The sequence below is a fragment of the Coregonus clupeaformis genome, unplaced genomic scaffold (assembly GCF_020615455.1).
Source record: "Coregonus clupeaformis isolate EN_2021a unplaced genomic scaffold, ASM2061545v1 scaf0042, whole genome shotgun sequence".
Classification (NCBI taxonomy): domain Eukaryota; kingdom Metazoa; phylum Chordata; class Actinopteri; order Salmoniformes; family Salmonidae; genus Coregonus; species Coregonus clupeaformis.
The window spans coordinates 449,103-476,538 of record NW_025533497.1 but is presented as its reverse complement, the minus strand read 5'-3'; the positions used below and the strand labels follow the sequence as shown (position 1 = coordinate 476,538).

The window sequence follows — 27,436 nt, the reverse complement described above, 5'->3', positions numbered from 1 at the left end:
GGATGAATACTTTTGCAAGGCACTGTATATCTGTCTTAACAGGGGCATGGACGTACCCTTACAGTATATGTACAATCAGTGAAACAGCATGTCCCAGCAATGTCCCTGAGTTAATAATAAATAATATATGCCATTTAGCAGACGCTTTTATCCAAAGCGACTTACAGTCATGCGTGCATACATTTTTGTGTATGGGTGGTCCCGGGGATCGAACCCACTACCTTGGCGTTACAAGCGCCGTGCTCTACCAGCTGAGCTACAGAGGACCAGCTGAGCTACAGAGTTCCCTTTGACCTCTATGACAGCCACTGAGGTCATTCATCAGTAGCTCAGCATAGAGAGTATCACCACATGGGAAAACAAACTTAAAAACATTGATTGTTGGCATTGGAGCACAGTGTTATGTCTCTCTCTCTCTGCAGGGGGAAGAGATTTCTGACAGAGTAAACAATGCCTTTCCTGGCCAACAATACGCATCAAAGAGCTCCAAACACAATGAGGCTGCATGCTAATCGGAGGTAACACAGCGGCTCAATGAACATTAGCATCACGGAAATGAGAGGACAAAGGTAACATATGACTGTGAGCACAGCTAACTGTAACCAGAGGTGTAGAATTAATGAGAGAGAGAGAAAGAGAGAGAGAGAGAGAGAGAGAGAGAGAGAGAGAGAGAGAGAGAGAGAGAGAGAGAGAGAGAGAGAGAGAGAGAGAGAGCCTGAGAGACAGACTATTTGCACATAATATGACATTTTTTAATTTGGAACTTTTGTGAGTGTAATGTTTACTGTAAAAAAAAAACATGACATTTATTATCTATTTCACTTGCTTTGGCAATGTAAACATATGTTTCCCATGTCAATTTAAGCCCTTCAATTGAATTGAATTGAATTGAATTGAATTGAGAGAGAGAGAGAGAGAGAGAGAGAGAGAGAGAGAGAGAGAGAGAGAGAGAGAGAGAGAGAGAGAGAGAGAGAGAGAGAGAGAGAGAGAGAGAGAGAGAGAGAGAGAGAGAGAGAGAGAAATGGATGGAAGTTAAGTCTGCCAATTAACTTTTGCCTTTTTCTGCTTTGTTTTTCTGCTTTATTGTTCAAGTTTAGAGTCAGCCATTTTGTATACCAAGAGATGGCTTTCCTCTTGTATTGGCCAAAACTAGAGCCCAGAGTTGTTCCTGGTCAGGTAATGTGGTCAGGCAAAACTCTTAAACCATTTCCAGTCTATTGTCTCTTTACAACTATTATACTGTTTACTACTACAACTGTTTACAACTATTATACAGTTTACTACTAACACTGTTTACAACTATTATACAGTTTTCTACTACCACTGTTTACACCTATTATTACTGTTTATTACTACCACTGTGGCGGTCTGTGTATATTTGTAAACAACAGCTGGTGCACGAAATCTAATATTAAGGAAATCTCTGGATTTTCCTCGCCTGAGGTATAGTATCTCATGATAAGCTGTAGACCACACTAGTTACCAAGAGTTTTCATCTATATTTTTAGGAGCTGTCTATTTACCACCACAAACCGATGCTGGCACTAAGACTGCACTCAATGAGCTGTATAAGGCCAAAAGAAAACAGGAAAACGCTCATCCAGAGGCAGCGCTCCTAGTGGCCGGGGACTTTAATGCAGGGAAACTTAAATCCGTTCTACCTCATTTCTACCAGCATGTTAAATGTGCAACCAGAGGGAAAAAAAACTCTAGACCACCTTTACTCCACACACAGAGACGCGTACAAAGCTCTCCCTCGCCCTCCATTTCGCAAATCTGACCATAAATAAGCAAAAACTAAAGCAGGAAGCATCAGTGACTCGGTTAATAAGGAAGTGGTCAGATGAAGCAGATGCTAAGCTACAGGACTGTTTTGCTAGCTCAGACTGGAATATGTTCCGGGATTCTTCCGATAGCATTGAGGAGTACACCACATCAGTCACTGGCTTCATCAACAAGTGCATCGATGATGTCTTCCCCACAGTGACCGTACGTACATACCCCAACCAGAAGCCATGGATTACAGGCAACATCCGCACTGAGCTAAAGGGTAGAGTTGCCACTTTCAAGGAGCGGGACTCTAACCCAGACGCTTATAAGAAATCCTGCTATGCCCTCCGACGAACCATCAAACAGGCAAAGCATCAATACAGGACTAAGATTTAATCATACTACACCGGCTCCGACGCTCGTTGGATGTGGCAGGGCTTGCAAACTATTACAGCCGCGAGTTGCCCAATGACACTAGCCTATCAGACAAGCAAAAAATTGTCAAAGACTCCAGCCACCCTAGTCATAGACTGTTCTCTCTGCTACCGAACAGCAAGCGGTACCGGAGCGCCAAGTCTAGGTCCAAAAGGCTTCTTAACAGATTCTACCCCCAAGCCATAAGACTCCTGAACAGCTAATCATGGCTACCCAGACTATTTGCCTTGGCTTGTAAGTGAGCATTTCATTGTAAGGTCTACACCTGTTGTATTCGGCGCTGTGGCAAATACAATTTGATTTGATTTGTTTACAACTATTATCCTGCTTACTACTACCACTGTTTACAACTATTATACTGTTTACTACTACCACTGTTTAAAACTATTATACTGCTTACTACTACCACTGTTTAAAACTATTATACTGTTTACTACTACCACTGTTTACAACTATTATACTGTTTACTACTACCACTGTTTACAACTATTATACTGTTTACTACTACCACTGTTTAAAACTATTATACTGTTTACTACTACCACTGTTTACAACTATTACTACTGTTTACTACTACCACTGTTTACAACTATTACTACTGTTTACTACTACCTCTGTTTACATCTATTACTACTGTTTACTACTACCTCTGTTTACAACTATTATACTGTTTACCACTATTATACTGTTTACTACTACCACTGTTTACAACTATTATACTGTTTACTACTACCACTGTTTACAACTATTACTACTGTTTACTACTACCACTGTTTACAACTATTACTACTGTTTACTACTACCTCTGTTTACAACTATTACTACTGTTTACTACTACCTCTGTTTACAACTATTATATTGTTTAGCACTATTATACTGTTTACTACTACCTCTGTTTACAACTATTATACTGTTTACCACTATTATACTGTTTACTACTAACACTGTTTACAGCTATTATACTGTTTACTACTACCACTGTTTACAACTATTACTACTGTTTACTACTACCACTGTTTACAACTATTACTACTGTTTACTACTACCTCTGTTTACAACTATTACTACTGTTTACTACTACCTCTGTTTACAACTATTATATTGTTTAGCACTATTATACTGTTTACTACTACCTCTGTTTACAACTATTACTACTGTTTACTACTACCACTGTTTACAACTATTATATTGTTTAGCACTATTATACTGTTTACTACTACCACTGTTATATATATATATTTTATTTTTATTTTTTTTGCTCCTGAACTTCTTCTACTCTCAACCTCTCCGATCATTTTCATGGTGTCCATCCGGTTTGCTTCTATATGCCATATCTTTCTAACTGTGCTCCTTCCCAAAAGCTCCCAACATACAACCTATATACTTATTATGGACACAGTATGCTTACATTATTAGCTATCTTTGTTATTATTTGTTGTTATTTGTTATTAGTCCCATCCTTCAACTCTATTCAATACCTCCCATCTATCTCTTAACACCATCCATATAGGATTTCTATTTGCCATATATATTTCGACCATACTGTGATGTTTTACAAAAATTCTGAACCTTTCTATTCTCATTGCTTCTACAGATTGTGAATTAAAAATAAACATTTTTGTTAAAAGTATAATTATATTATTGATTGATTGACTATGAGTTTTCAGATCACCCAGTAATGCTATCTGCAAGGTTAGTTCCAGGTAAATATTGCAATCCTTTAGCCATTCCTGGACCTGTGTCCAAAAACAAGCTACAAATGGACAGAACCAAAACAAATGATCTAATGATTCTGTCTCTTCACAGCAAAACCTGCAGAGCTGGGAAGGTTGTATCCCCCATATAAATAACATTCTATTGGTAGCAAGAATTTTATATAATAATTTAAATTGAAAGATTCTAATTTTTGAATCCGGTGTCGTTTTGCGTGTCAGTTCATAAACACTATGCCATGGGATCGGTACGTCAAAGATCTCTTCCCAACTATTTTGCAATCTATATGGGACGGCTGTCAATCCTTTGGTCCTTAAGTGAAACTGATATACTTTTTTATTTATCACTGTTTACAACTATTATACTGTTTACTGCTACCACTGTTTACAACTATTATACTGTTTACCACTGTTATACTGTTTACTACTACCACTGTTTACAACTATTACTACTGTTTACCACTACTATACTGTTTACTACTACCACTGTTTACCACTACTATACTGTTTACTACTACCACTGTTTACAACTATTATACTGTTTTCTACTACCACTGTTTAAAACTATTATATTGTTTACTACTACCACTGTTTACAACTATTATACTGTTTACCACTATTATACTGTTTACTACTACCACTGTTTACAACTATTATACTGTTTACCACTGTTATACTGTTTACTACTACCACTGTTTACAACTATTACTACTGTTTACCACTACTATACTGTTTACTACTACCACTGTTTACAACTATTATACTGTTTTCTACTACCACTGTTTACAACTATTATACTGTTTACCACTGTTATACTGTTTACTACTACCACTGTTTACAACTATTACTACTGTTTACCACTACTATACTGTTTACTACTACCACTGTTTACAACTATTACTACTGTTTACCACTACTATACTCTTTACTACTACCACTGTTTACAACTATTATACTGTTTTACTACTACCACTGTTTACAACTATTATACTGTTTACCACTGTTATACTGTTTACTACTACCACTGTTTACAACTATTACTACTGTTTACCACTACTATACTGTTTACTACTACCACTGTTTACAACTATTATACTGTTTTCTACTACCACTGTTTACAACTATTATACTGCTTACTACTACCACTGTTTACAACTATTATATTGTTTATAACTATTATACTGTTTACTACTACCACTGTTTACAACTTTTACTACTGTTTACTACTACCACTGTTTACAACTATTATACTGTTGACAACTATTATACTGTTTACCGCTATCACTGTTTACAACTATTATACAGTTTACTACTACCACTGTTTACAACTATTATACTCTTTACTACTACCACTGTTTAAAACTATTATACTGTTTTACTACTACCACTGTTTTCAACTATTATACTGTTTACCAGTATTATACTGTTTACTACTACCACTGGTTACAACTATTACTACTGTTTACCACTACTACTACTGTTTACAACTATTATACTGTTTACAACTATTATACGGTGTACTACTACTACTGTTTACAACTATTATATTGTCAACGTCAAAGATCTCTTCCCAACTATTTTGCAATCTATATGGGACGGCTGTCAATCCTTTGGTCCTTAAGTGAAACTGTTATACTTTTTTATTTATCACTGTTTACAACTATTATACTGTTTACTGCTACCACTGTTTACAACTATTATACTGTTTACTACTACCACTGTTTAAAACTATTATATTGTTTACTACTACCACTGTTTACAACTATTATACTGTTTACCACTATTATACTGTTTACTACTACCACTGTTTACAACTATTATACTGTTTACCACTGTTATACTGTTTACTACTACCACTGTTTACAACTATTACTGCTGTTTACCACTACTATACTGTTTACTACTACCACTGTTTACCACTACTATACTGTTTACTACTACCACTGTTTACAACTATTATACTGTTTTCTACTACCACTGTTTACAACTATTATACTGCTTACTACTACCACTGTTTACAACTATTATATTGTTTATAACTATTATACTGTTTACTACTACCACTGTTTACAACTATTATACTGTTGACAACTATTATACTGTTTACCGCTACCACTGTTTACAACTATTATACAGTTTACTACTACCACTGTTTACAACTATTATACTCTTTACTACTACCACTGTTTAAAACTATTATACTGTTTTACTACTACCACTGTTTACAACTATTATACTGTTTACCACTGTTATACTGTTTACTACTACCACTGTTTACAACTATTACTACTGTTTACCACTACTATACTGTTTACTAATACCACTGTTTACAACTATTATACTGTTTTCTAATACCACTGTTTACAACTATTATACAGTTTACTACTACCACTGTTTACAACTATTATACTCTTTACTACTACCACTGTTTAAAACTATTATACTGTTTTACTACTACCAGTGTTTTCAACTATTATACTGTTTACCAGTATTATACTGTTTACTACTACCACTGGTTACAACTATTACTACTGTTTACTACTACAACTGTTTACAACTATTATACTGTTTACAACTATTATACGGTGTACTACTACTACTGTTTACAACTATTATATTGTTTAGCACTATTATACTGTTTATTACTACCTCTCTTTACAACTATTATACTTTTTACCACTGTTATACTGTTTACTACTACTACTGTTTACAGCTATTACTACTGTTCACTACTATTACTGTTTACAACTATTATACTGTTTACTACTACCACTGTTTACAACTATTATACTGTTGAGTGACACTGACCTTAGCCATATAGCCATATAGGCCTACACACAATACCCCATAATGTCAAATATCCCATAATGTCAAAGTGGAATTGTGTTTTTAGAAATAGAAAGTTGCATGGACTCATTCTGTGTCCAAAAATAGCATTTAACATTACTTTTGAATGACTACCTCATCTCTGTACCCCACACACAATTATTTGTAAGGTCCCTCAGTCGAGCAGTGAATTTCAAACACAGATTCAACCACAAAGACTAGGAGGGTTATCCAATGCCTTGCAAAGAAGGGCACCTATTGGTAGATGGGGTACAAATAAAAAAAGCAGACATTAAATATCCCTTTGAGCATTGTGAAGTTATTAATTACACTTTGGATGGTGCATCAATATACCCAGTCACTACAAAGATACAGGCGTCCTTCCTAACTCAGTCGCCGGAGAGGAAGGAAACTGCTCAGGGATTTCACCATGAGGCCAATGGTGACTTTAAAACAGTTACAGAGTTTAATTGCTGTGATTGGAGAAAACTGAGGATGGATCAAGAACATTGTGGTTACGCCACAATACTAACCTAAATGACAGAGTGAAAAGAAGGAAGCCTGTACAGAATACAAACACTCAAAAACATGCATCTTGTTTGTAATAAGGCACTAAAGCAAAACTGCAAAAAATGTTGCAAAGAAAGGAACTTTATGTATTGAATACAAATCAAATCCAACAAAACAAACCACTGAGTACCACTCTTTATATTTTCAAGCATGGTAGTGGCTGCATCATGTTATGGGTATGCTTGTCATCGGCAAGGACTGGGGAGATTTTTAGGATACAAAGAAATGGAATAAAGCTAAGCACAGGCAAAATCCCAGAGGAAAACCTGGTTCAGTCTGCTTTCCAACAGACACTGGGAGATAAATTAAACCTTTCAGCAGGACAATAACCTAAAACACAAGGACAAATATACACTGGAGTTGCTTACCAAGACGACATTTAATGTTCCTGAGTGGCCTAGTTACAGTTTTGACTTAAATCAGCTTGAAAATCTATGGCAAGCTGTAATCGCTGCCAAAGGTGATTCTAACATGTATTGACCCCGGGTGTGTGAATACTTATGTAAATGAGATATTTCTGTATTTCATTTTCAATAAATGTGCAAACATGTCTAAAAACAAAAGTCATTATGGAGTATTGTGTGTAGATGGGTGAGAAAAAAATAATCCATTTTGAATTGAGGCTGTAACACAACTAAATGTGGAAGAAGTCAAGGGGTCTGAATACTGTCTTTTCCCCAGTCAACAGGCTTTTATCACTGACAGTATACTGTTATATATGACAAGTCTCTGCTGTCATTAGTGTCCCCAGCACCCTTCCCAGATGTAGGAATCGATGTCTGAGTGTATTTGTGGAGTATGATGGAGAAGAGGGGGAGGAGAGAGAAGAGGAGAGCAGGGTTTATGGGTGCCAGAAGAGCGATTAGCCTCCGAACACACAACAGACTATTAACATTAGGCCCTAGTCTCCGAACACACAACAGACTATTAACATTAGGCCCTAGCCTCCAAACACACAACAGACTATTAACATTAGGCCCTAGTCTCCTAACACACAACAGACTATTAATATTAGGCCCTAGTCTCCTAACACACAACAGACTATTAACATTAGGCCCTAGTCTCCAAACACACAACAGACTATTAACATTAGGCCCTAGTCTCCGAACACACAACAGACTATTAACATTAGGCCCTAGTCTCCTAACACACAACAGACTATTAACATTAGGCCCTAGTCTCCGAACACACAACAGACTATTAACATTAGGCCCTAGCCTCCAAACACACAACAGACTATTAACATTAGTCCCTAGTCTCCTAACACACAACAGACTATTAACATTAGGCCCTAGTCTCCTAACACACAACAGACTATTAACATTAGTCCCTAGTCTCCTAACACACAACAGACTACTAACATTAGGCCCTAGTCTCCTAACACACAACAGACTATTAACATTGGGCCTCCTGTAGCTCAGTTGGTAGAGCATGGCGCTTGCAACGCCAGGGTTGTGGGTTTGATTCCCACGGGGGAATGTATGCACTCACTAACTGTATGTCGCTCTGGATAAAAGCGTCTGCTAAATGACTAAAATGTAAATGTAAATTAGGCCATAGCCTCCGAACACACATGCACACACAGACAAACAAACACATTTGCACACACACAGTATGGGGTATAAATTGATAGATTTCACTTTTGACTATACCCAATACAAATATAAAGATATGACAACATTAGTTGAATCCATTCCAAACTGACACTTGCTATCAAATCGTAATATAAACAATTCCTCACATTCACCTCTACAATGCCAGGACACGGCATGCGTTTTGACAATGTCATTTCTCAAAATATGATTCCCAATCTGTCTTCGTGTCACGCATGATGGACAGACTGACAGTCTAGTTACGCTCCCGTTACGCTCCCAAAATATGACACCTGACAGTGGCGTGCGGCAGGAATGTGCCGAAGTCTTGACAACGTTTCTGTAACGTTCCCACAACATTACTGCAATGACAGAACCCCAGAGAGTAATCTGTATTGACGGTCATATTGACTGGCAGCGGAGAGGAGAGGAGGAGAATTATGAATGTATAGCATGTAGTTTCAATGCTCTAAACGTGTTTTTGACATATCTGGGGACCCACTCAAATGCTGTATATGATAAATTATACACACACACATGAAATTACAGAGTACTAAAAACGTCAATGTTCTGTTAAAAGAGCTGTGGGGTTATTGTAGATTTCATACAGCTTGTTTATGGATAACAGTCAGCGGATGAGTCTCAGCGGATGAGTGTTACTAGAGAGAGACGGGGGGAGGATGAAAGGGAAGATGATGTGGGATGAAAGCTCACCTGCAGGGGAGTTTGACTGAGACGTGATTTAGCATAAGTCCTGCATCACCACACGGCAGAGAGAGCAGGGATTTGATAGGCCGAGACGGCTTGATTGACAGCTGAGGCTTAGCGTTGACTGGCTCTCTGAGGGATTGGTTCTTTTGTCAGTGTTATTCTAGTGGCTTTGAATAATGCATTGGGGTTGAAGTCACACACACACACACACACACACACACACACAAGTCAGGAATACATGGGAGTGTGTGTATGAGCGCTGACTGTGTAAAGAAACGTTGGGCTATAATATCTACTATATCTATTATAATATATGTAATGGTAAGGAAAGTTTATATGCACGAACGCATGCACGCACACACACACACGCACACACACACACACGTACCCCCCTCCCCACACAAAGTCAGTTCCCATCATGTCCCTGTTGACTTCCTCCCCTGCATTATTGATCTGAATTGTCCTCTTCCTCTCTAGCCAGACTAACAGCTCTTCTAAGATGAGATCTATAAAGTTAATAGAAGCTCTGAGAAGAGAGGAGAGGAGAGGGGGATGAGAGGAGGAGAGGAGCAGGGGAGCCAGCACCCGTGGCCTTCTACAGACTCTGGACCCAGGAGGTTATTTCAAGGTTGATTGAGAAGCATAAACTATCTGAGAAACAGTTTAGACTAAAGCTTTGGCCGTCTAAGGCTCCCCTAGAGTCTAGTGAGTCAGTTTAAGTCTTGGTCTGTGCCCCAAATGGCACTCTATTCCCTATGTAGTGCACTACTTTTGACAGCCCTGGTCAAAACGAATGCACTAAATAGGGAATAGGGTGCCATTTGGGACGCAGATTTATTCTTATAATATTGGCCTTTCATGACTCTATCAGAAGAAAGTGGAGGTTGTTCGATGTTGACTGCACTAAAAGCACTTGATCCCTTCATTGGTCAGTTTGAATAAGACATGTCAAAACAAATATTTCACAAACATGGTGAGTTATTGAGAGATGGAGTTTTCTTCCTGATCACATGACCTGACCGATTTCCTCCTTCCTTTCTTTCCCCTTGGCCCTATATCGACGTGGCGCAAAATAAAGACAGCTCATTTCCCTCCATTTCTTCCTCTCTTGCATTCTCTCTTCCTCGTTCCCTCTCTCCAAAGGTGACGTGGCCACTCCTCCAGGACAGTCAAGGCCTGAGTCTCAAAGAGCACCCTATTCCCTATATAGTGTACTAATTCTGACCAGAGCCCCATGGACATTGGTCAAAATTAGTGCACTTAAGAGGGAATATGGTGCTATTTGGTACACGGCAGTCACAATGCTATGTCTTGGCTGACTCACTAGCTTTGATCTCCAGTGGGACCTTGCTTTGAACACTAACGGCGCTAACTTAATTAGCCTCTTTTGTTTCCGGCAGCTAGCACTTAAAAGGGGTGAAGCCAGGAAGATTGAATGAGCAATGAAGATATTTTTCCTTCTCTCGTCATCAATAGGGTGGCTCATTCTAAAGCCTTAGGGGCTGGACTGTGTTGTCCGTGCTCTTGCAGTGGCTTGGTTGGGTGAACGGGCGAGTGTGTGTCTGTGTGTCTCTGTGTGTGTGTGTGTGTTTGTGTCTGTTTGTGTGTGTGTGTGTGTGTGTGTGTGTGTGTGCTCATATGTGCATGTGTCTCAACAGTAGTTTCCAGCCATGCTGATTGAGCTGGTGATCAGAAGGTCAGGCTAGTGGAAGGTAATGGGTGTCAGGAGACTAAGGGACTAAAGAGAGAGAGTTAATGCATTGTTCATTCACTGTCACAGTATCTCTCCTCTAGTGGGCCCACCCCTCCCACCCCTCCCACTCCTCCCACTCCTCCCCTTCTTAATCAAATGCAGACTCGCTCCATCGGGCCACCACCCCCCTCTTTTCTTCCTACCTCTCGCTCATCCCTCCATCTCCATCCCTCCATCTCCATCCCTCCATCTCCATCCCTCTGGCCAGTGGCTTTTGTGTGGAACTGTGTTTGTTCAGCTCTCCTCCCTCCTCAGGGACATTGGAGCTATCCCAACACATCCCCAGGACCTGTTCTATCTACTGGCTGGATTAGGCTATTCATGCTCCACTAGCAATGGTATTGACCTCACTTGACTTATAAATAAAGAGATAGAGGGGAGGGAGGAGGGGGAGACAAAGGGGACTGATAGAGACAAGAGGGAGAGGAGTCACACACACACAAACACACACACAGGAGCGGGTGTAGAGGAAGCGTTGGATAAGCGTTATGCCTGGGGGTCTCTCTGGGGAGTGCAGATGCTATCTGCGTTCTCTTCTGGAAGCAGCCCTGCGTGTGTGTGTGTGTGTGTGTGTATATGTATGTGTGTGTGTGTATGTGTGTGTGTGTGCACGCACGTGTGTGTGTGTGTGTGTGTGTGTATGTGTATGCGTATGTATGTGTGTGCGTGCACGTGTGTGTGTATGTGTGTGTGTGTGTATGTGTGTGTGTGTGTGTGTGTGTGTGTGTGTGTGTGTGTATGATCCCAGGGTCAGCTGAGTATCTAATGATTACCCTCTAGAGACCCGACAAATGACCCAGGTAAGAACAAAAGTGACGTGTTTATGCACTGAATGAATGTGTTTACGTCTGCACTGTTTACGTTTTCCTACTGATAGGAATTCATGTTTAACCAGCAGGCAACAACAGAAGGTGCCAAAGCAAGCAGATACTCTCAGTGTTTTTTCAGACATACCCTTTGAAATGCTATTGCACCTGCAGAGCAGAGATGAGCGACAGATTAGGTGAGCAGAGATGAGAGAAGTGCTGGGGTTGAAACAACCCACTGGGCACACACTTGTTGAATCAACATTGTTTCCACGTGATTTCAATAAAACTACATTGAACCAACGTGGAGTAGATGTTGAATTGATGTTTGTACCCATTGGAAAGCTTGATTAGTGTGTGTGTGTGTGTGTGTGTATCAATAATGTATTATCTGCAGCAGTCTGCTGATCCCCGTGGCTACAGATCCAGGGGTGTGTGAGTGTCCATTACAGCTCCTTTCCACCATGTATCGATGAGAGGAGGGCCGAGGGATTCTCTATCTCATACAATGGGCGTGACTTTTGTACCGTGAGATACCTACGCAGTCGGAATTGACACCAAATTGATGACTAGCTTGACACAACGCCAGTCGATACAGTCCGTATTTGACAGACTTTCTGTAATTGATCATTCCGCATGATCATTCCAAAGAAGACTCAATTTGGCGGATATTGCAATATTCAATCAGTGAGGTCACATATGGATCGTCTCGCATTAACCAATGGTAGGACAATCTACAGGACTGATAACCAAACGATGAAGGGGCTAATAATAGACTCAGGCTGCATCCCAAATGGCACTATATTCCCTACATAGTGCACTACTTTGAACAGAGCCTTATTGGCTCTGGTCAAAAGTAATGCACTATATAGGAATAAGAGAGACATTTGGGATGCATCCTCAGTGGTAATTGAAAATGCCTGGCACGTCCAACCAAACACTTTCCCAGGGTTTTATTGGAATCCTTTTAATGTGGGAATCCGTGGCTCGGCGACGGACTAACCGGCCATTCGAGGTGAAAGATCGGGGGCCTCTGAAAGCGGCTATATATCTCTTCCTCCACCCACCTCACCACCCCCCCCACCCCCCATCCCCACCTTTATTGATCTGTTGCACCGTCGGCTCTGCCCCCCTCGCCCCCTTGTCCCCCCTCCACCCACCTTCAAAAACAATACTTGCGAGACCCTGAAAAAAGACAAGGCAGTTGTTTGAGTTATGTTTTGAATGGTCTTTCTAACCATGGAACAGTGTGTTATGAGTTTACAGCTGACAAAACATGGTTATTGGGAACACAAGGCTGCGGCCCCAGGGCTCTGTGGTCCTGTCGCTGCGGGGGGCTCGAGTTACCTGGACCCTGTTAAGTATTCAGAGGGGGGGAAGGTATACTCAGTGCCAATCAATAAGACTAGCAAGGTGGAGGGGCACCAGATATCAGGTGTCCTGTCTCCATCATTTCTATGTTTCTGTGCCCTTCTCCTTTGCTCACTAACACACTCACCCACTCACTACTCTACTATTCTGGGCATGGGGCCATGAGAAAAGAGAGACAGAGAGAGAGAGGGTGCTAAAGAGAGAGAGAGAGAGAGAGAGAGAGAGCATGGAGTAGACGAATAGAGAAAGAGGAGACAGACAAGAAAGTGAGGGAGGGAGAGAAAGAAAGAATGTAAAGACAGAGGGATAAAGAAGGGAAACAGAGAGAGAGAGGAAGGGGGAGAGAGAGAGAGAGAGAGAGAGAGAGAGAGAGAGAGAGAGAGAGAGAGAGAGAAGGACAGAGCAGAGAAAGACAGGAAGGCAGAGACCTGAGTGGTGAACAGGGTCAGAAAACTGAACCACCAGCAGACGCTTAATGCTCCCTGACTACAGCAGACAGAGAACAACAGCCAGACAGAACAGCCAGCAGCATACCACCCTGCATCCCACTGCTGACTTGCATCTGAAGCTAAAAAGGGTCTGTCCTGGTCGGTCCCTGGATGGGAGACCAGATGCTGCTGGAAGTGGTGTTGGAGGGCCAGTAGGAGGCATTCTTTCCTCAAAAAAAAAAAAAAAAGATCCCAATGCCCCAGGGCAGTGATTGGGGACATTGCCCTGTGTAGGGTGCCGACTTTCGGATAGGACGTTAAAATGGGTGTCCTGACTCTCTGTGGTCACTAAAGATCTCATGGCACTTATCGTAAGGGTAGTGGTGTTAACCCCGGTGTCCTGGCTAAATTCCCTATCTGGCCCTGATACCATCATGGCCACCTAATTATCCCCAGCTTCCAATTGGCTCATTCATCCCACCTCCTCTCCCCTGTAACTATTCCCCAGGTCGTTGCTGTAAATGAGAATGAACTCAGTCAACTTACCTGGTGAAATAAGGGTTCAATCAAATAAAAATTAACAGACAGAATAACAGACAGAGAGGTTGATGTGGTACAGACCAGAGACCCATCTCTGCCCACTCTGGGCAGTACCAACCAACCCCTCTCTAATCCATTTGTTCCCCTACAGTGGGGTCTCTCTACTCCTCCTCTCACCCCCTTGACACTAATTCCCCTGCAGGACAAGACAGCAGCAAGGCTGGCGAGCGCTCGCTTGGAGGAAATTGACGAGACAAGTGGTATTTTATCTGTCCCGATCTGACAGAACAATCTGTGGCCACAAATTACCTCAGCCTTTAAGGACATCCAGGTCATTAGACCTATAACGCTGGCTGGCTGGCAGTCACACACCAATGGCTGTGACAGGCCAGAACCCCATGTCTATAGCCAACTGCTGCTATTCACCTGATTACATTTCCTACGGAATCAAATAACATTCAGCTCACACACACATACATACCCCACAAGACATGTCACCAGGGGTCTCTTCACGGTGCCCAAGTCCAAAACGAATTCACGGCAATGCTCAGTATTAAACAGGGCCATGATCACATGGAACTCCCTTCCATCTCCAATTACACAAGCAAACAGCAAAATTACCTTTAAAAAAATGGATTTAACAACATCTCATGGAATTGCAGGGACTATGAGGGGGGACACACACACACACACACACAGACACACTAACACACATTATTTTTGTTGCATTATTTGTATAATTTTTTAGTTGTATTGTATATCGTTGTATTGATGTAGAGGTGAAGAGATGAATAGAGTCTATGGTGAGACACTGATGTAGAGGTGAAGAGATGAATAGAGTATAGGGTGAGACACTGGTGAAGAGATGAATAGAGTCTATGGTAAGACACTGATGTAGAGGAGAAGAGATGAATAGAGTCTATGGTGAGACACAGATGGGGAGGAGAATAGATTATTCTTACTTTGTGACTTTGCCTTTGACCTCCAGTGGTGGAGCAACACAGACACACTAAGGCTGTGTCCTCTGTCTGCTAATGCACTCTCCACCCCCGAGACCTCAACCAGACACACACACAACACTTTAAAAGCCCCTCCTTTCTTTCCCTCTGTAACTAGCTCTCTCTGCGTCACTCTTTCCCCACTTACTAGCAGTGTTCTCTTATTTTCCTTTCCTCCTCTCCCCTCTCTCTCCTTCACTCTACCTCAACCATCTCTTCATGTTTTCTCCGGCGCTCTCTTCTCTCTTTGTGCATCTCTATCTCTATCTTTGCATCTCTGTCACTTTCTATCTCTCTCTCTCTCTCTCTCTATCTCTCTCTTTCTCTCTCTCTCTCTCTCTCTCTCTCTCTCTCTCTCTCTCTCTCTCTCTCTCTCTCTCTCTCTCTCTCTCTCTCTCTCTCTCTCTCTCTCTCTCTCTCTCTCTCTCTCTATTTCTCTCTCTCTCTCTCTCAGTCTCTCTCTCTTTCTCTCTCCCAGTCTCTCTCTCCCAGTCTCTCTCTCTCTCTCTCTCTCTCTCTCTCTCTCTCTCTCTCTCTCTCTCCCTCCCAGTCTCTCTCTCTCACTCTCTCTCTATCCCTCTCTCTCTCTCTCTTTCTCTCTCTCTCTCTCTCTCTCTCTCTCTCTCTCTCTCTCTCTCTCTCTCTCTCTCTCTCTCTCTCTCTCTCTCTCTCTCTCTCTCTCTCTCTCTCTCTCTCTCTCTCTCTCTCTCTCTCTCTCTCTCTCTCTCTCTCTCTCTCTCTCTCTCTCTCTCTCTCTCTCTCTCTCTCTCTCTCTCTCTCTATATATATATATATATATACATATATATATATAAACGCAACATGCAACATTTTCAAAGATTTACTGAGTTACAGTTCATATGAGAAAATCAATAAATTCAAATAAATTCATTAGGCCCTAATCTATGGATTTCATATGACTGGGAATACAGATATGCATCTGTTGGTCACAGATACCTTAAAAGAAATGGGCCTCGCAATGGGCCTCAGGATCCCAACCCATACCTGCCCATACCATAACCCCACCGCCACCATGGGGCACTCTGTTCACCACGTCAGCATACTACTCGCCGACATGACGCCATACACGTTGTCTGCGGTTTTGAGGCCGATTGGACGTACTGCCAGATTATCTAAAACGATGTTGGAGGCGGTTTATAGTAGAGAAATGAAAATGCAATTATTTGGCAACAGTTCTGGTGGACATTCCTACAGTCAGCATGCCAAATGCATGCTGTGGCATTTTGTTGTGTGACAAACTGCACATTTTAGAGTGACCTTTTATTGTCCCCAGCACAAGGTGCACCTGTGTAATGATCACGCTGTTTAATCAGCTTCTTGATATGCCAAACCTGTCAGGTGAATGGATTATCTTGGCAAAGGAGAAATGTTCACTAGCAGGGATGTAAACAAATTTGTGCACAGAATTTGAGAGAAATAAGCTTTTTGTGCATATGGGAAATTTCGGGGATCTTTTATTTCAGCTCATGAAACATGGGACCAAAAATGTACATGTTGCGTTTATATTTTTTTTTCAGTGTATATCTCTCTTTCTCCCTCCCAGTCTCTCTCTCTCTCTTTCTTCCAGTCTGTCTCTCCCATCCCCATGCTTTATGGTGTAATGCTTTAGTTCCACTGTGTTTTCTCTGTCACACTAACTGCAGCTTCTCTGCCCTTCGATGGTCCTCTGTGTGCCAGCAGGGCTGTGTAGGGCTGGAGGTGCTAAGCGCACCAGCCTGAGATGGGCTCCACCGATACACAGGGGAGGGGTGGGGAGTAGAGAGGCCCACACACACACCACCCCAGGGCGATCAGCAAGAGCACAAGAATCCAATTTTCAATTTAAAGTGGAGTGGGAAATATACCTGGCCCCTAAGGCCTCTAGCCACCACTATCTCTGACTCCAGTACAGTGGAGGGTGGGATGGGGTGGGGGGATGGGGGATTGGCAGCGACAATGTGTGTGTGGGAGAGGGTGAGAGACAGAGAGAAAGACAGAGAGACAGAGAGAGAACTTGAGTGAGTCAGTGAGTGAGCGAAAGAGAGAAAAAGAGAGAGATGAATAGAGTGAGAGAAAAATAGCAAGACAGAGAGAGAGAAAAAGAAAGAGAGAGAGAGAGAGAGAGAGAGAGAGAGAGAGAGGGAGAGAGAGAGAGAGAGAGAGAGAGAGAGAGAGAGAGAGAGAGAGAGAGAGAGAGAGAGAGAGAGAGAGAGAGAGAGAGAGAGAGAGAGAGAGAGAGAGAGCGAGAGAGAGAGAGAGAGAGAGAGAGAGAGAGAGAGAGAGAGAGAGAGAGAGAGAGAGAGAGAGAGAGAGAGAGAGAGAGAGAGAGAGAGAGAGAGAGAGAGAGAGAGAAAGAGAGCGAGAGAGAGAGAAAGAGAGAGAGAGAGAGGGAGACTATGTGTGGGAGTTTTCTCCCTCCCTCTCTCCCTGTCCTGTCTCCCTGTCCTGTCTCCCCATCCTGTCTCCCCGTCCTGTCTCCCTGTCCTGTCTCCCCATCCTGTCTCCCCGTCCTGTCTCCCTGTCCTGTCTCCCCATCCTGTCTCCCTGTCCTGTCTCCCCATCCTGTCTCCCCGTCCTGTCTCCCTGTCCTGTCTCCCCATCCTGTCTCCCCGTCCTGTCTCCCTGTCCTGTCTCCCTGTCCTGTCTCCCCATCCTGTCTCCCCGTCCTGTCTCCCTGTCCTGTCTCCCCATCCTGTCTCCCCGTCCTGTCTCCCTGTGCCCATCAGTGCCCTGGCAGTGATCATGGTCTTTGTACCCCCAGAGGAGTCTGGTTTCTGGAAGGTAAATGAGGCCAGGGGTTTTGGTTGGTAATGGATCTGAGGGAGCCTGGCAGCATGCCAATCCCCAGGAACCCTATCTGAGGCTGGGGTTGGAGTGGCGGTAGGGCCCCTAAGTGCATTGGGCATGGGCCCGGCGTCTCATCCCTACTCAACCCACCCACCCAAACACAACCTCCCTGTCTGGTCATGATTGGGAGTCACATTTGATCGATAACACTCGACAGCAGTATAATCAACATTGTAAAAAAAAAAAGGAAAACTTCAAACTGATGTAAATTGCTTTGTGTTGCACTTACATGTTGTGCAGGACACACCAGCCACAGTGAGGGTCTCCTGAGCCCAGACACTCGCTGCAGGTGGAGTACTGGCCACAGGCTTCCACTGGCACCCTCGTCATCTACACACAGAGAGAGAGATAAGCACAGAGTTATACTCTGTCTACAGACAGAGAAACAAGGTAGGAGTGAAGGAGAGAGAGAGAGTGACCCCACAGAGCCCCAGGACAGCAACACAACCAAATCATGAGAAAACAAAAAGAGAATTACTTGACACATTGGAAAGAATTAACAAAAAAACAGAGCAACTAGAATGCTATTTGGCCCTAAACAGAGAGTACACAGTGGCAGAATACCTGACCACTGTGACTGACCCAAACTTAAGGAAAGCTTTGACTATGTACAGACTCAGTGAGCATAGCCTTGCTATTGAGAAAGGCCGCCGTAGGCAGACCAGGCTCTCAAGAGAAGACAGACTATGTGCACACTGCCCACAAAACGAGGTGGAAACTGAGCTGCACTTCCTAACCTCCTGACAAATGTATGATCATATTAGAGACACATATTTCCTCAAATTACACAGATCCACAAAGAACTCAAAAACAAACCCAATTTTCATAAACTCTCATATCTATTGGGTGAAATATCACAGTGTACCATCACAGCAGCAAGATGTGTGACCTGTTGCCACAAGAAAAGGGCAACCAGTGAAGAACAAACACCATTGTAAATACAACCTATATTTATGTTTATTTATTTTCCCTTTTGTACTTTAACTATTTGCACATAATATGACATTTGAAATGTCTTTATTATTTTTGAACTTGAGTGTAATGTTTACGGTACATTTTTTTTGTTTATTTCACTTTTGTTTATTATCTACTTCACTTGCTTTGGCAATGTTAACATATGTTTCCCATGCCAATAAAGCCCTTCAATTGAAATATAATTGAGAGAGTGAGAAAGAGAGGAGGGGAGTATGGGTGAAGGTATGGGTGTTGGGTTATTTATTGATTCAACTTGATCAATTCCACATTCCACCAGGACACAATATCAGCTTGCACACAGACATCCTAAACTCCTCTTTAGTCAATACATATGGGACACATCTCTGTTTCATAGTTCATGACTATGATTTATAACCATGCCAATGCTGACTGGCATTGACTGGCACTGACTGGTATTGGTATTGAGTGCCAGTGCTCTGGGTCAGGACTTAAACAGAAAGGAGAGTTCCACTCTGGGCAGAGGGGTAGTGCCTCTCTGTCTCCATGGTAACAGCATCGAGCGCTCCCAGTGTCACCAGCATTTGATTAATGAGCCGTCATTGGAGGATGACTGCTGTCACTCGTATTGGTCATGGGTGACAGCAGAGAGGGGGAAGGGGCAGAGAGAGAGGAGATCATCACGGGGACATAATGTCCCATCACTATGAATTTATAGAGATGGCACTGCTGTTCATGATATTGGTGTGTGTGTGTGTGTGTGTGTGTGTGTGTGTGTGTGTGTGTGTGTGTGTGTGTGTGTGTGTGTGTGTGTGTGTGTGTGTGTGTATGTGCATACACACAGGGATGTATATCTTTGTGTGTGTGTGTGTGTGTGTATTGGTGTGTGTACAGGTGTGTGTGTGTGTGTGCATGAGTGCGGGTGTGTGTGAATAAACTATACTAACCCCCCTTCCCAATCCAAAAAAGGAAATGACTCTTTCCTGTGCGGTGGAGCATCTCAATATTTAGAAAAGTTCATTCCTGCTTTGATGACACCTTCCATACATCAGTGTAGGACATTTACAGCTTTGCTGGAAGTTAACATTTTTCTGTGGATGCATCCAACATTTCTGCCTAAAACATCCACTAAAATATTCTTGCAGATGAGAAACTATGCAATTACCTGGGAAAGGTTTTCGAGGAAAAATTGAAGTAGCTCACCCATACTAACACTCATAGGGCAACTGCACTGACATTTCGTAAGTGTAAAGGTTGACGCTATTTATAATGTAGTAAAACGTATCAGAGAACGTTATCTCAGATTTTACCCTTGGGTGAGATCAAAGTGGCTTAAAACGTGACGCTTTTTACCATATTTTATTTTTAAATGAATATTTTCTATTGTGGAGGAGAGGAGAGAGTGCAGGGTGTAAGAGCAATCATTTCCTCCTAAAAGACTAGGGAGAACCCATCTCTTAGGCTGCGTTCATAAATGACACCCTATTTCCTATATGGGCCCTGGTCAAAATTAGTGCACTAAATAGGGAATAGGGTGCCATTTGAACTCACCCTTACACTGTGCCTCTCTCCCTTCATACAGCATTTATACAGCATTTATACATATAAAGACTATAACGCAACCCTGAGTGAATTTCTCTAGCTGTATCAGAATGGTGAGAAATACCCTGAATTTGTTTCATATCAGGGTGAGATAGAAAGAGTACATTGGGTCATTGAGCCGCTGTCCTCCATATATTTCTGATAAAGGGGGCAAGGACAGGGGGAAGGAGGGGGGGGGCATCTAAAATGATCAAATATAACCTGAGCCTATAAATGTGTGGTGCTGGGAGGGAGAAAATTAGAGTAGTTATGATCTCCAGCACTCCACAGCCCTCCTGTTATTCATAGACAGACAGAGAGGAGAGTGGGGGTCTCTGTGAGCAGGCCACAGAACAGATGTCTCTGATCTGGCATAGTTTGGTGTGTGTGTGTGTGTGTGTGTGTGTAAAAAAGTAATGTCCCTGCCAATCCACAAAGCTCTCCCAATCTATCACACACTCACACACACACCAGTGGAGGCTCTTCAGAGGAGGAAGGGGAGGACCATCCTCCTCAGTGAATTTCATAAAAATAAAACATAAAAAAAGTTATCCTTTTTAGATAAAACTATACTAAATATATTCACGTCACCAAATAATTGATTAAAACACACTGTTTTGAAATGAAGGTCTACAGTAGCCTCAACAGCACTCTGTAAGGTAGCACCATGGTGTAGCCGGAGGACAGCTAGCTTCCGTCATCCTCTGGGTACAATGACTTCAATACAAAAACCTTTGAGGCTCATGGATTTCACCCCCTTCCATAGACATGCACAGTAATTATGACAACATCCGGAGGACGTCCTCCAACCTATCAGAGCTCTTGTAGCATGAACTGAGATGTTGCCCACCCAATCAAAGGACCAGATAATGAATCTAGTACTGAAAGCATAAGCTCCAGCTAGCAAGCACTGCAGTGCATAAAATGTGGTGAGTAGTTGACTCAAAGAGAGAGAAAGACAATAGTTGAACAGTTTTGAACAAATACATTTCTTCAAAAATGAAGGAGAAGCAAGAGAGAGATAGAGAGCTAGCAAATGCAGCTAGCTAGTTTAGCCTACTCAAACACCCAGCTCAAACAGAGGGATGCTATGTTAGCTAGCTGGCTATGACTATCCAACACAACACTGGAACTCTTCCAAGTCAAGGTAAGCTTTTGGTTTTGCTAAGTTATTGCCACCGGGGCCCGCCGGTGTAACTGCTAAACTGCTTCCTGACTGTACGCTGTAACATTACTGCATGATTGTAACAGGTTTACTAACGCGTTAGTTCTATTAGCTATGTTGACTATGACGTTACTTTAGCTAATATGGTAACAATGATGTAACAATGTTTGTAGTGGTTATGATATGGTTTGGCTTGGAAAGGTTTTTTCGCCTGGTCACATACAGCTGATGTGTTGAGCACTGAAGTCCACAAGCGAAGGGAAAAGGTGAGAGGAGGAGAGCGAGTAGATGCGAGAAGGAATTCAACGTGGCTGCTATGAAAGTGAACTGTGTTTACGTGTGATCAGGGGTGTATTCATTCCGCCGATTCTGTTGAAAATCGTTTCTTAAACGGAAGCAAACAGAACGAAACGGGGATAAACATACCAGAATTTGTCCATTAGAAACTGTCGGACTAATGATTACACCCTAGATCAGCTAGATGCAGGCAAGAGTGTGCAAGGTGGTGTTGAATGTGTCACTGTCTCTCACCTCAAATCTTTCTCTCAACATGTTGTGCACCTATGTTGTAAACATTCATTCATAGGCTACGTTGTAGCAACCTCATGATGGGTATTAGGAAAATTAGAGTATCATGTAGTAGCCTAAACCTATCGATGTTACATTGAACTGGGTGAATGGAATATGAATGACACTCATCCAACATGCTGTAATAGAAATAAGGCCATGCTCATGAAAAAAAAAAATTGTCCTCCCTCATCTTAAACGGCACTGACTGCCAATGACACACACATACACACACACAAACACACGCACACACACACACACACAAAGACCCCCCCACACCCCTCAGCAGTCTATGTCTCCCACAGATGAAGTGTTAAATTAGAAAATGATCCAAGGCATTGTTGCTGTAACCCTCGTCCCTCCCTCTCTCATCGTGTTCCCGTGCCGCAGATCACCCGGTGACAGAAATACTCAACGGATTCCATCATATCTGGTAGACAGAGGGAGATTGGTTGTCATTCCCTTAATGATAAGGATTTGGCTGTGCAGGGTGAAATGCCCCCTCTCTCAGACACAATGGCCATTTCTCTGTTGCAAAACAGCTTATTTAGAAAGTGTGTCATTGCTTTATTGCATGTGATGGGGAGGGAGAGAGGGGGCTGCTGGGTAAGAACAGGTTGAAAGGGGAGGAATATCATGCAGGAGCAACAGATGAGAATCTGGCACACACAGATTTCCACACACACACACACTGACTGATTCTATCTTAAACTCTCACTCATCCATCATATGCAGATTTCTTATCATATGCATATGTATTTTCAAACAAAGGGATGGCTAACATACCAACCTTCTTCCCTTTACTCTTTTTACACACACACGTTTGTTTTACTATCCTTGTGGGGACCAAACAATTGATTCCCATTCAAAATCCAAACAATTGATTCCCATTCAAAATCCTAAACCTAAACCTAACCCTTAACCTAACCCTAACCGCAAACCCTAACCGCAAACCCCTAACCCTAACTCCTAACGCTAAACCAAACCCTAATTCTAACCCCTAATTGTAATCCTAACCCTAAACCTAACTCTTACTTCTGGTCCCCACAAGGATAGTAAAACCAAACACATATACCACATGTGGGGTTGTGTTTCTAATTTCTAATTTAGCTACTGTAGGAGGCAGGATTCCTCTTGGCTGTGTCTCTGATCTCCACCCTCCTCCATTAATTCATGCATGAGGCTAGAGCCAGCCAGCATCCCCTATTTATAGGACCAGACACTGAGAGAGACAGGGAGACACAAACACAGGCATATAACAAGAGAGAGAGAGAGAGAGAGAGAGAGAGAGAGAGAGAGAGAGAGAGAGAGAGAGAGAGAGAGAGAGAGAGAGAGAGAGAGAGAGAGAGAGAGAGAGAGAGAGAGAGAGAGAGAGAGAGAGAGAGAGAGAGAGAGAGAGAAAGAAAGGGGGAGGAGGAGGAGGAGGACGAAGAGAAAAGAGGGGCTATTTCACAGCATCTCCATATCTCCCTGCCAGCCTCTCACGATCTACATGTGTGAAAGAGATCTGAGCCCAGTGATATCTGTGTGTGTGCGTATGTGACGTGTGTGTGAATGCGTGTGTGAGAGGGAGATATGTACCATGTGAGAGTCCTGTGAGAGAGATATGTGCTGACAGAATCATGCTGTACCAGGGAGATTGCAGCAGCCCCCTCAAATACACACACACACACACAGACACACACACATAGATACACACACACGCATGCACGTACACACACGTGCACGTATGAACACACACACACACACACACACACACAAATATGTGATCTGATACATTCTGTGATATACCACGTGTGGGAGATAAACAAAGTGTTTTCACACTGTTCTTACCCTGCTAAGCAAAGCTATTACAAGATGGGAGATTTGGAATGGCAGCTAGGCTATTGCTCCAGACAAGTTCTCTCCAACAATATATCAAGGTGCTCACAAGATGATGCAAAATGACACCTCCAAGAGAGGTGCATAGGATGTCAGCATCAAGACATTCACACGCTAAGCTACCAAAACAATGCTAAACCTGACTGTAGCCTCAATGCATGTCAGTTAGCGATGCTAGCTTAGCTTAGCCTTAGCATCCATTGCTAGAGAGACAGAGACAGAGACAGAGACAGAGACAGAGACAGAGACAGAGACAGACAGACAGACAGACAGACAGACAGACAGACAGACAGACAGACAGACAGACAGACAGACAGACAGACAGACAGACAGACATAAAGGCAGGTAGACCTCTGGCCAGCGGAGCGGTGGGGTGGAAAAGGAGAGACAACAGGACCCTCATTACTAGTAAATCCATTTGGTTATTACACCTTCATCTACCTGCACTGCTCTAAGAGGATTCTCCTTCATCTACTTGCACTGCTCTAAGAGGATTCTCCTTCATCTACCTGCACTGCTTTAAGAGGATTCTCCTTAATCTACCTGCACTGCTGTAAGAGGATTCTCCTTCATCTACCTGCACTGCTGTAAGAGGTTTCTCCTTCATCTACCTGCACTGCTGTAAGAGGATTCTCCTTCATCTACCTGCACTGCTGTAAGAGGATTCTCCTTCATCTACCTGCACTGCTGTAAGAGGATTCTCCTTCATCTACCTGCACTGCTGTAAGAGGATTCTCCTTCATCTACCTGCACTGCTCTAAGAGGATTCTCCTTCATCTACCTGCACTGCTGTAAGATGATTCTCCTTCATCTACCTGCACTGCTGTAAGATGATTCTCCTTCATCTACCTGCACTGCTGTAAGAGGATTCTCCTTCATCTACCTGCACTGCTCTAAGAGGATTCTCCTTCATCTACCTGCACTGCTGTAAGATGATTCTCCTTCATCTACCTGCACTGCTCTAAGAGGATTCTCCTTCATCTACCTGCACTGCTGTAAGAGGATTCTCCTTCATCTACCTGCACTGCTCTAAGAGGATTCTCCTTCATCTACCTGCACTGCTGTGAGAGGATTCTCCTTCATCTACCTGCACTGCTGTAAGAGGATTCTCCTTCATCTACCTGCACTGCTGTAAGAGGATTCTCCTTCATCTACCTGCACTGCTGTAAGAGGATTCTCCTTCATCTACCTGCACTGCTGTAAGAGGATTCTCCTTCATCTACCTGCACTGCTGTAAGAGGATTCTCCTTCAGCTACGTTTTATTTGTATTTATTTAACCTTTATTACTAGGCAAGTCAGTTAAGAACAAATTCTTATTTAGAATGACGGCCTACACCGGCCAAACCCGGACGACGCTGGGCCAATTGTGCGCCGCCCTATGGGACTCCCAATCACGGCCAGTTGTGATACAGCCTGGAATCTAACCAGGGGGTCTGTAGTGACACCTCAAGAACTGAGATGCAGTGCCTTAGACCACTGCGCTACTCGGGAGCCTGCACTGCTCTAAAAGGATTCTCCTTTATCTACCTGCACTGCTCTAAGAGGATTCTGGCTTCACCAGTAATTAATCTAGTTGACAAACAGCAGACCTGAGAGATAAATACTGTACTGCTGTTACATTTGGGGAGGTAGTCTTAATGCAAGTGTGTATGAGAGAGGTGGGTTGTGTAGTGTGTATGTCTGTGTATCTGTGTGTGTGTGTGTGTGTGTGTGTGTGTGTGTGTGTGTGTGTGTGTGTGTGTGTGTGTGTGTGTGTGTGTGTGTGTGTGTGTGCGCACGTGCACATGTGTGTGCATGTGAGAGAGGTTATAATGAACGTGTGTGTGCAAATAAGTGTGTGTATAAGAGTGCATGTGTGTAAACTCAGTGCATCCTTCCACTTCTGTATGAAGTCTTCAGCGAGGTCATTAAGGAGAACTGCTTATCAACAACAAACTCCCTTGACTTTACGCTTCTCTCTCCCTCCCTCTCTCTCCTTACCTCTGTCCCCTTCTCTCTCTCTCTCCCTCCCTCTCTCTCCTTACCTCTGTCCCCTTCTCTCTCCCTCCCTCTCTCTCCTTACCTCTGCCCCCTTCTCTCTCCCTCTCTCTGTCCTTACCTCTGTGTCCTTCTCTCTCCCTCCCTCTCTCTCTCTCCTTACCTCTGACCCCTTCTCTCTCCCTCCATCTCTCTCCTTACCTCTGCCCCCTTCTCTCTCCCTCCCTCTCTCTCTCCTTACCTCTGTCCCCTTCTCTCTCCCTCCCTCTCTCTCCCTTACCTCTGTCCCCTTCTCTCTCCCTCCCTCTCTCTCTCTCCTTACCTCTGCCCCCTTCTCTCTCCCTCCCTCACTCTCCTTACCTCTGTCCCCTTCTCTCTCCCTCCTCTCTCTCCTTACCTCTGTTCCCTTCTCTCTCCCTCCCTCTCTCTCCTTACCTCTGTCCCCTTCTCTCTCCCTCCCTCTCTCTCCTTACCTCTGTCCCCTTCTCTCTCCCTCCCTCTCTCTCCTTACCTCTGTCCCTTTCTCTCTCCCTCCCTCTCTCTCTCCTCCACTCTGTCCCCTTCTTCTCTCCCTCCCTCTCTCTCCTTACCTCTGTCCCCTCTCCCTCCCTCTCTCTCTCCTTACCTCTGTCCCCTTCTCTCTCCCTCCCTCTCTCTCCTTACCTCTGCCCCTTCTCTCTCCCTCCCTCACCTCCTTACCTCTGTCCCCTTCTCTCTCCCTCCCTCTCTCTCCTTACCTCTCCCCTTCTCTCTCCCTCCCTCTCTCTCCTTACCTCTCCCTCCCTCTCTCTCCTTACCTCTGTCCCCTTCTCTCTCCCTCCCTCTCTCTCCTTACCTCTGTCCTCTTCTCGCTCCCTCTCTCTCTCTCCTCCACTCTGTCCCCTTCTCTCTCCCTCCCTCTCTCTCCTTACCTCTGTCCCCTTCTCCCTCCCTCTCTCTCTCCTTACCTCTGTCCCCTTCTCTCTCCCTCTC

At 43.2% G+C, this 27,436-nt stretch overlaps 1 protein-coding gene across 1 annotated transcript in view; it reads right to left on the bottom strand.

Annotated features, from left to right (window-relative positions):
- LOC121543383 (plexin-A4) overlaps positions 1-27,436 on the bottom strand; it is a 392,722-nt gene that overhangs the window by 141,077 nt on the left and 224,209 nt on the right. Inside the window, exon 5 of the mRNA XM_041853207.2 lies at positions 18,589-18,689. Within this exon, the coding sequence (XP_041709141.1) occupies positions 18,589-18,689 (101 nt within the window). The remainder of the gene's footprint in view (positions 1-18,588; positions 18,690-27,436) is intronic.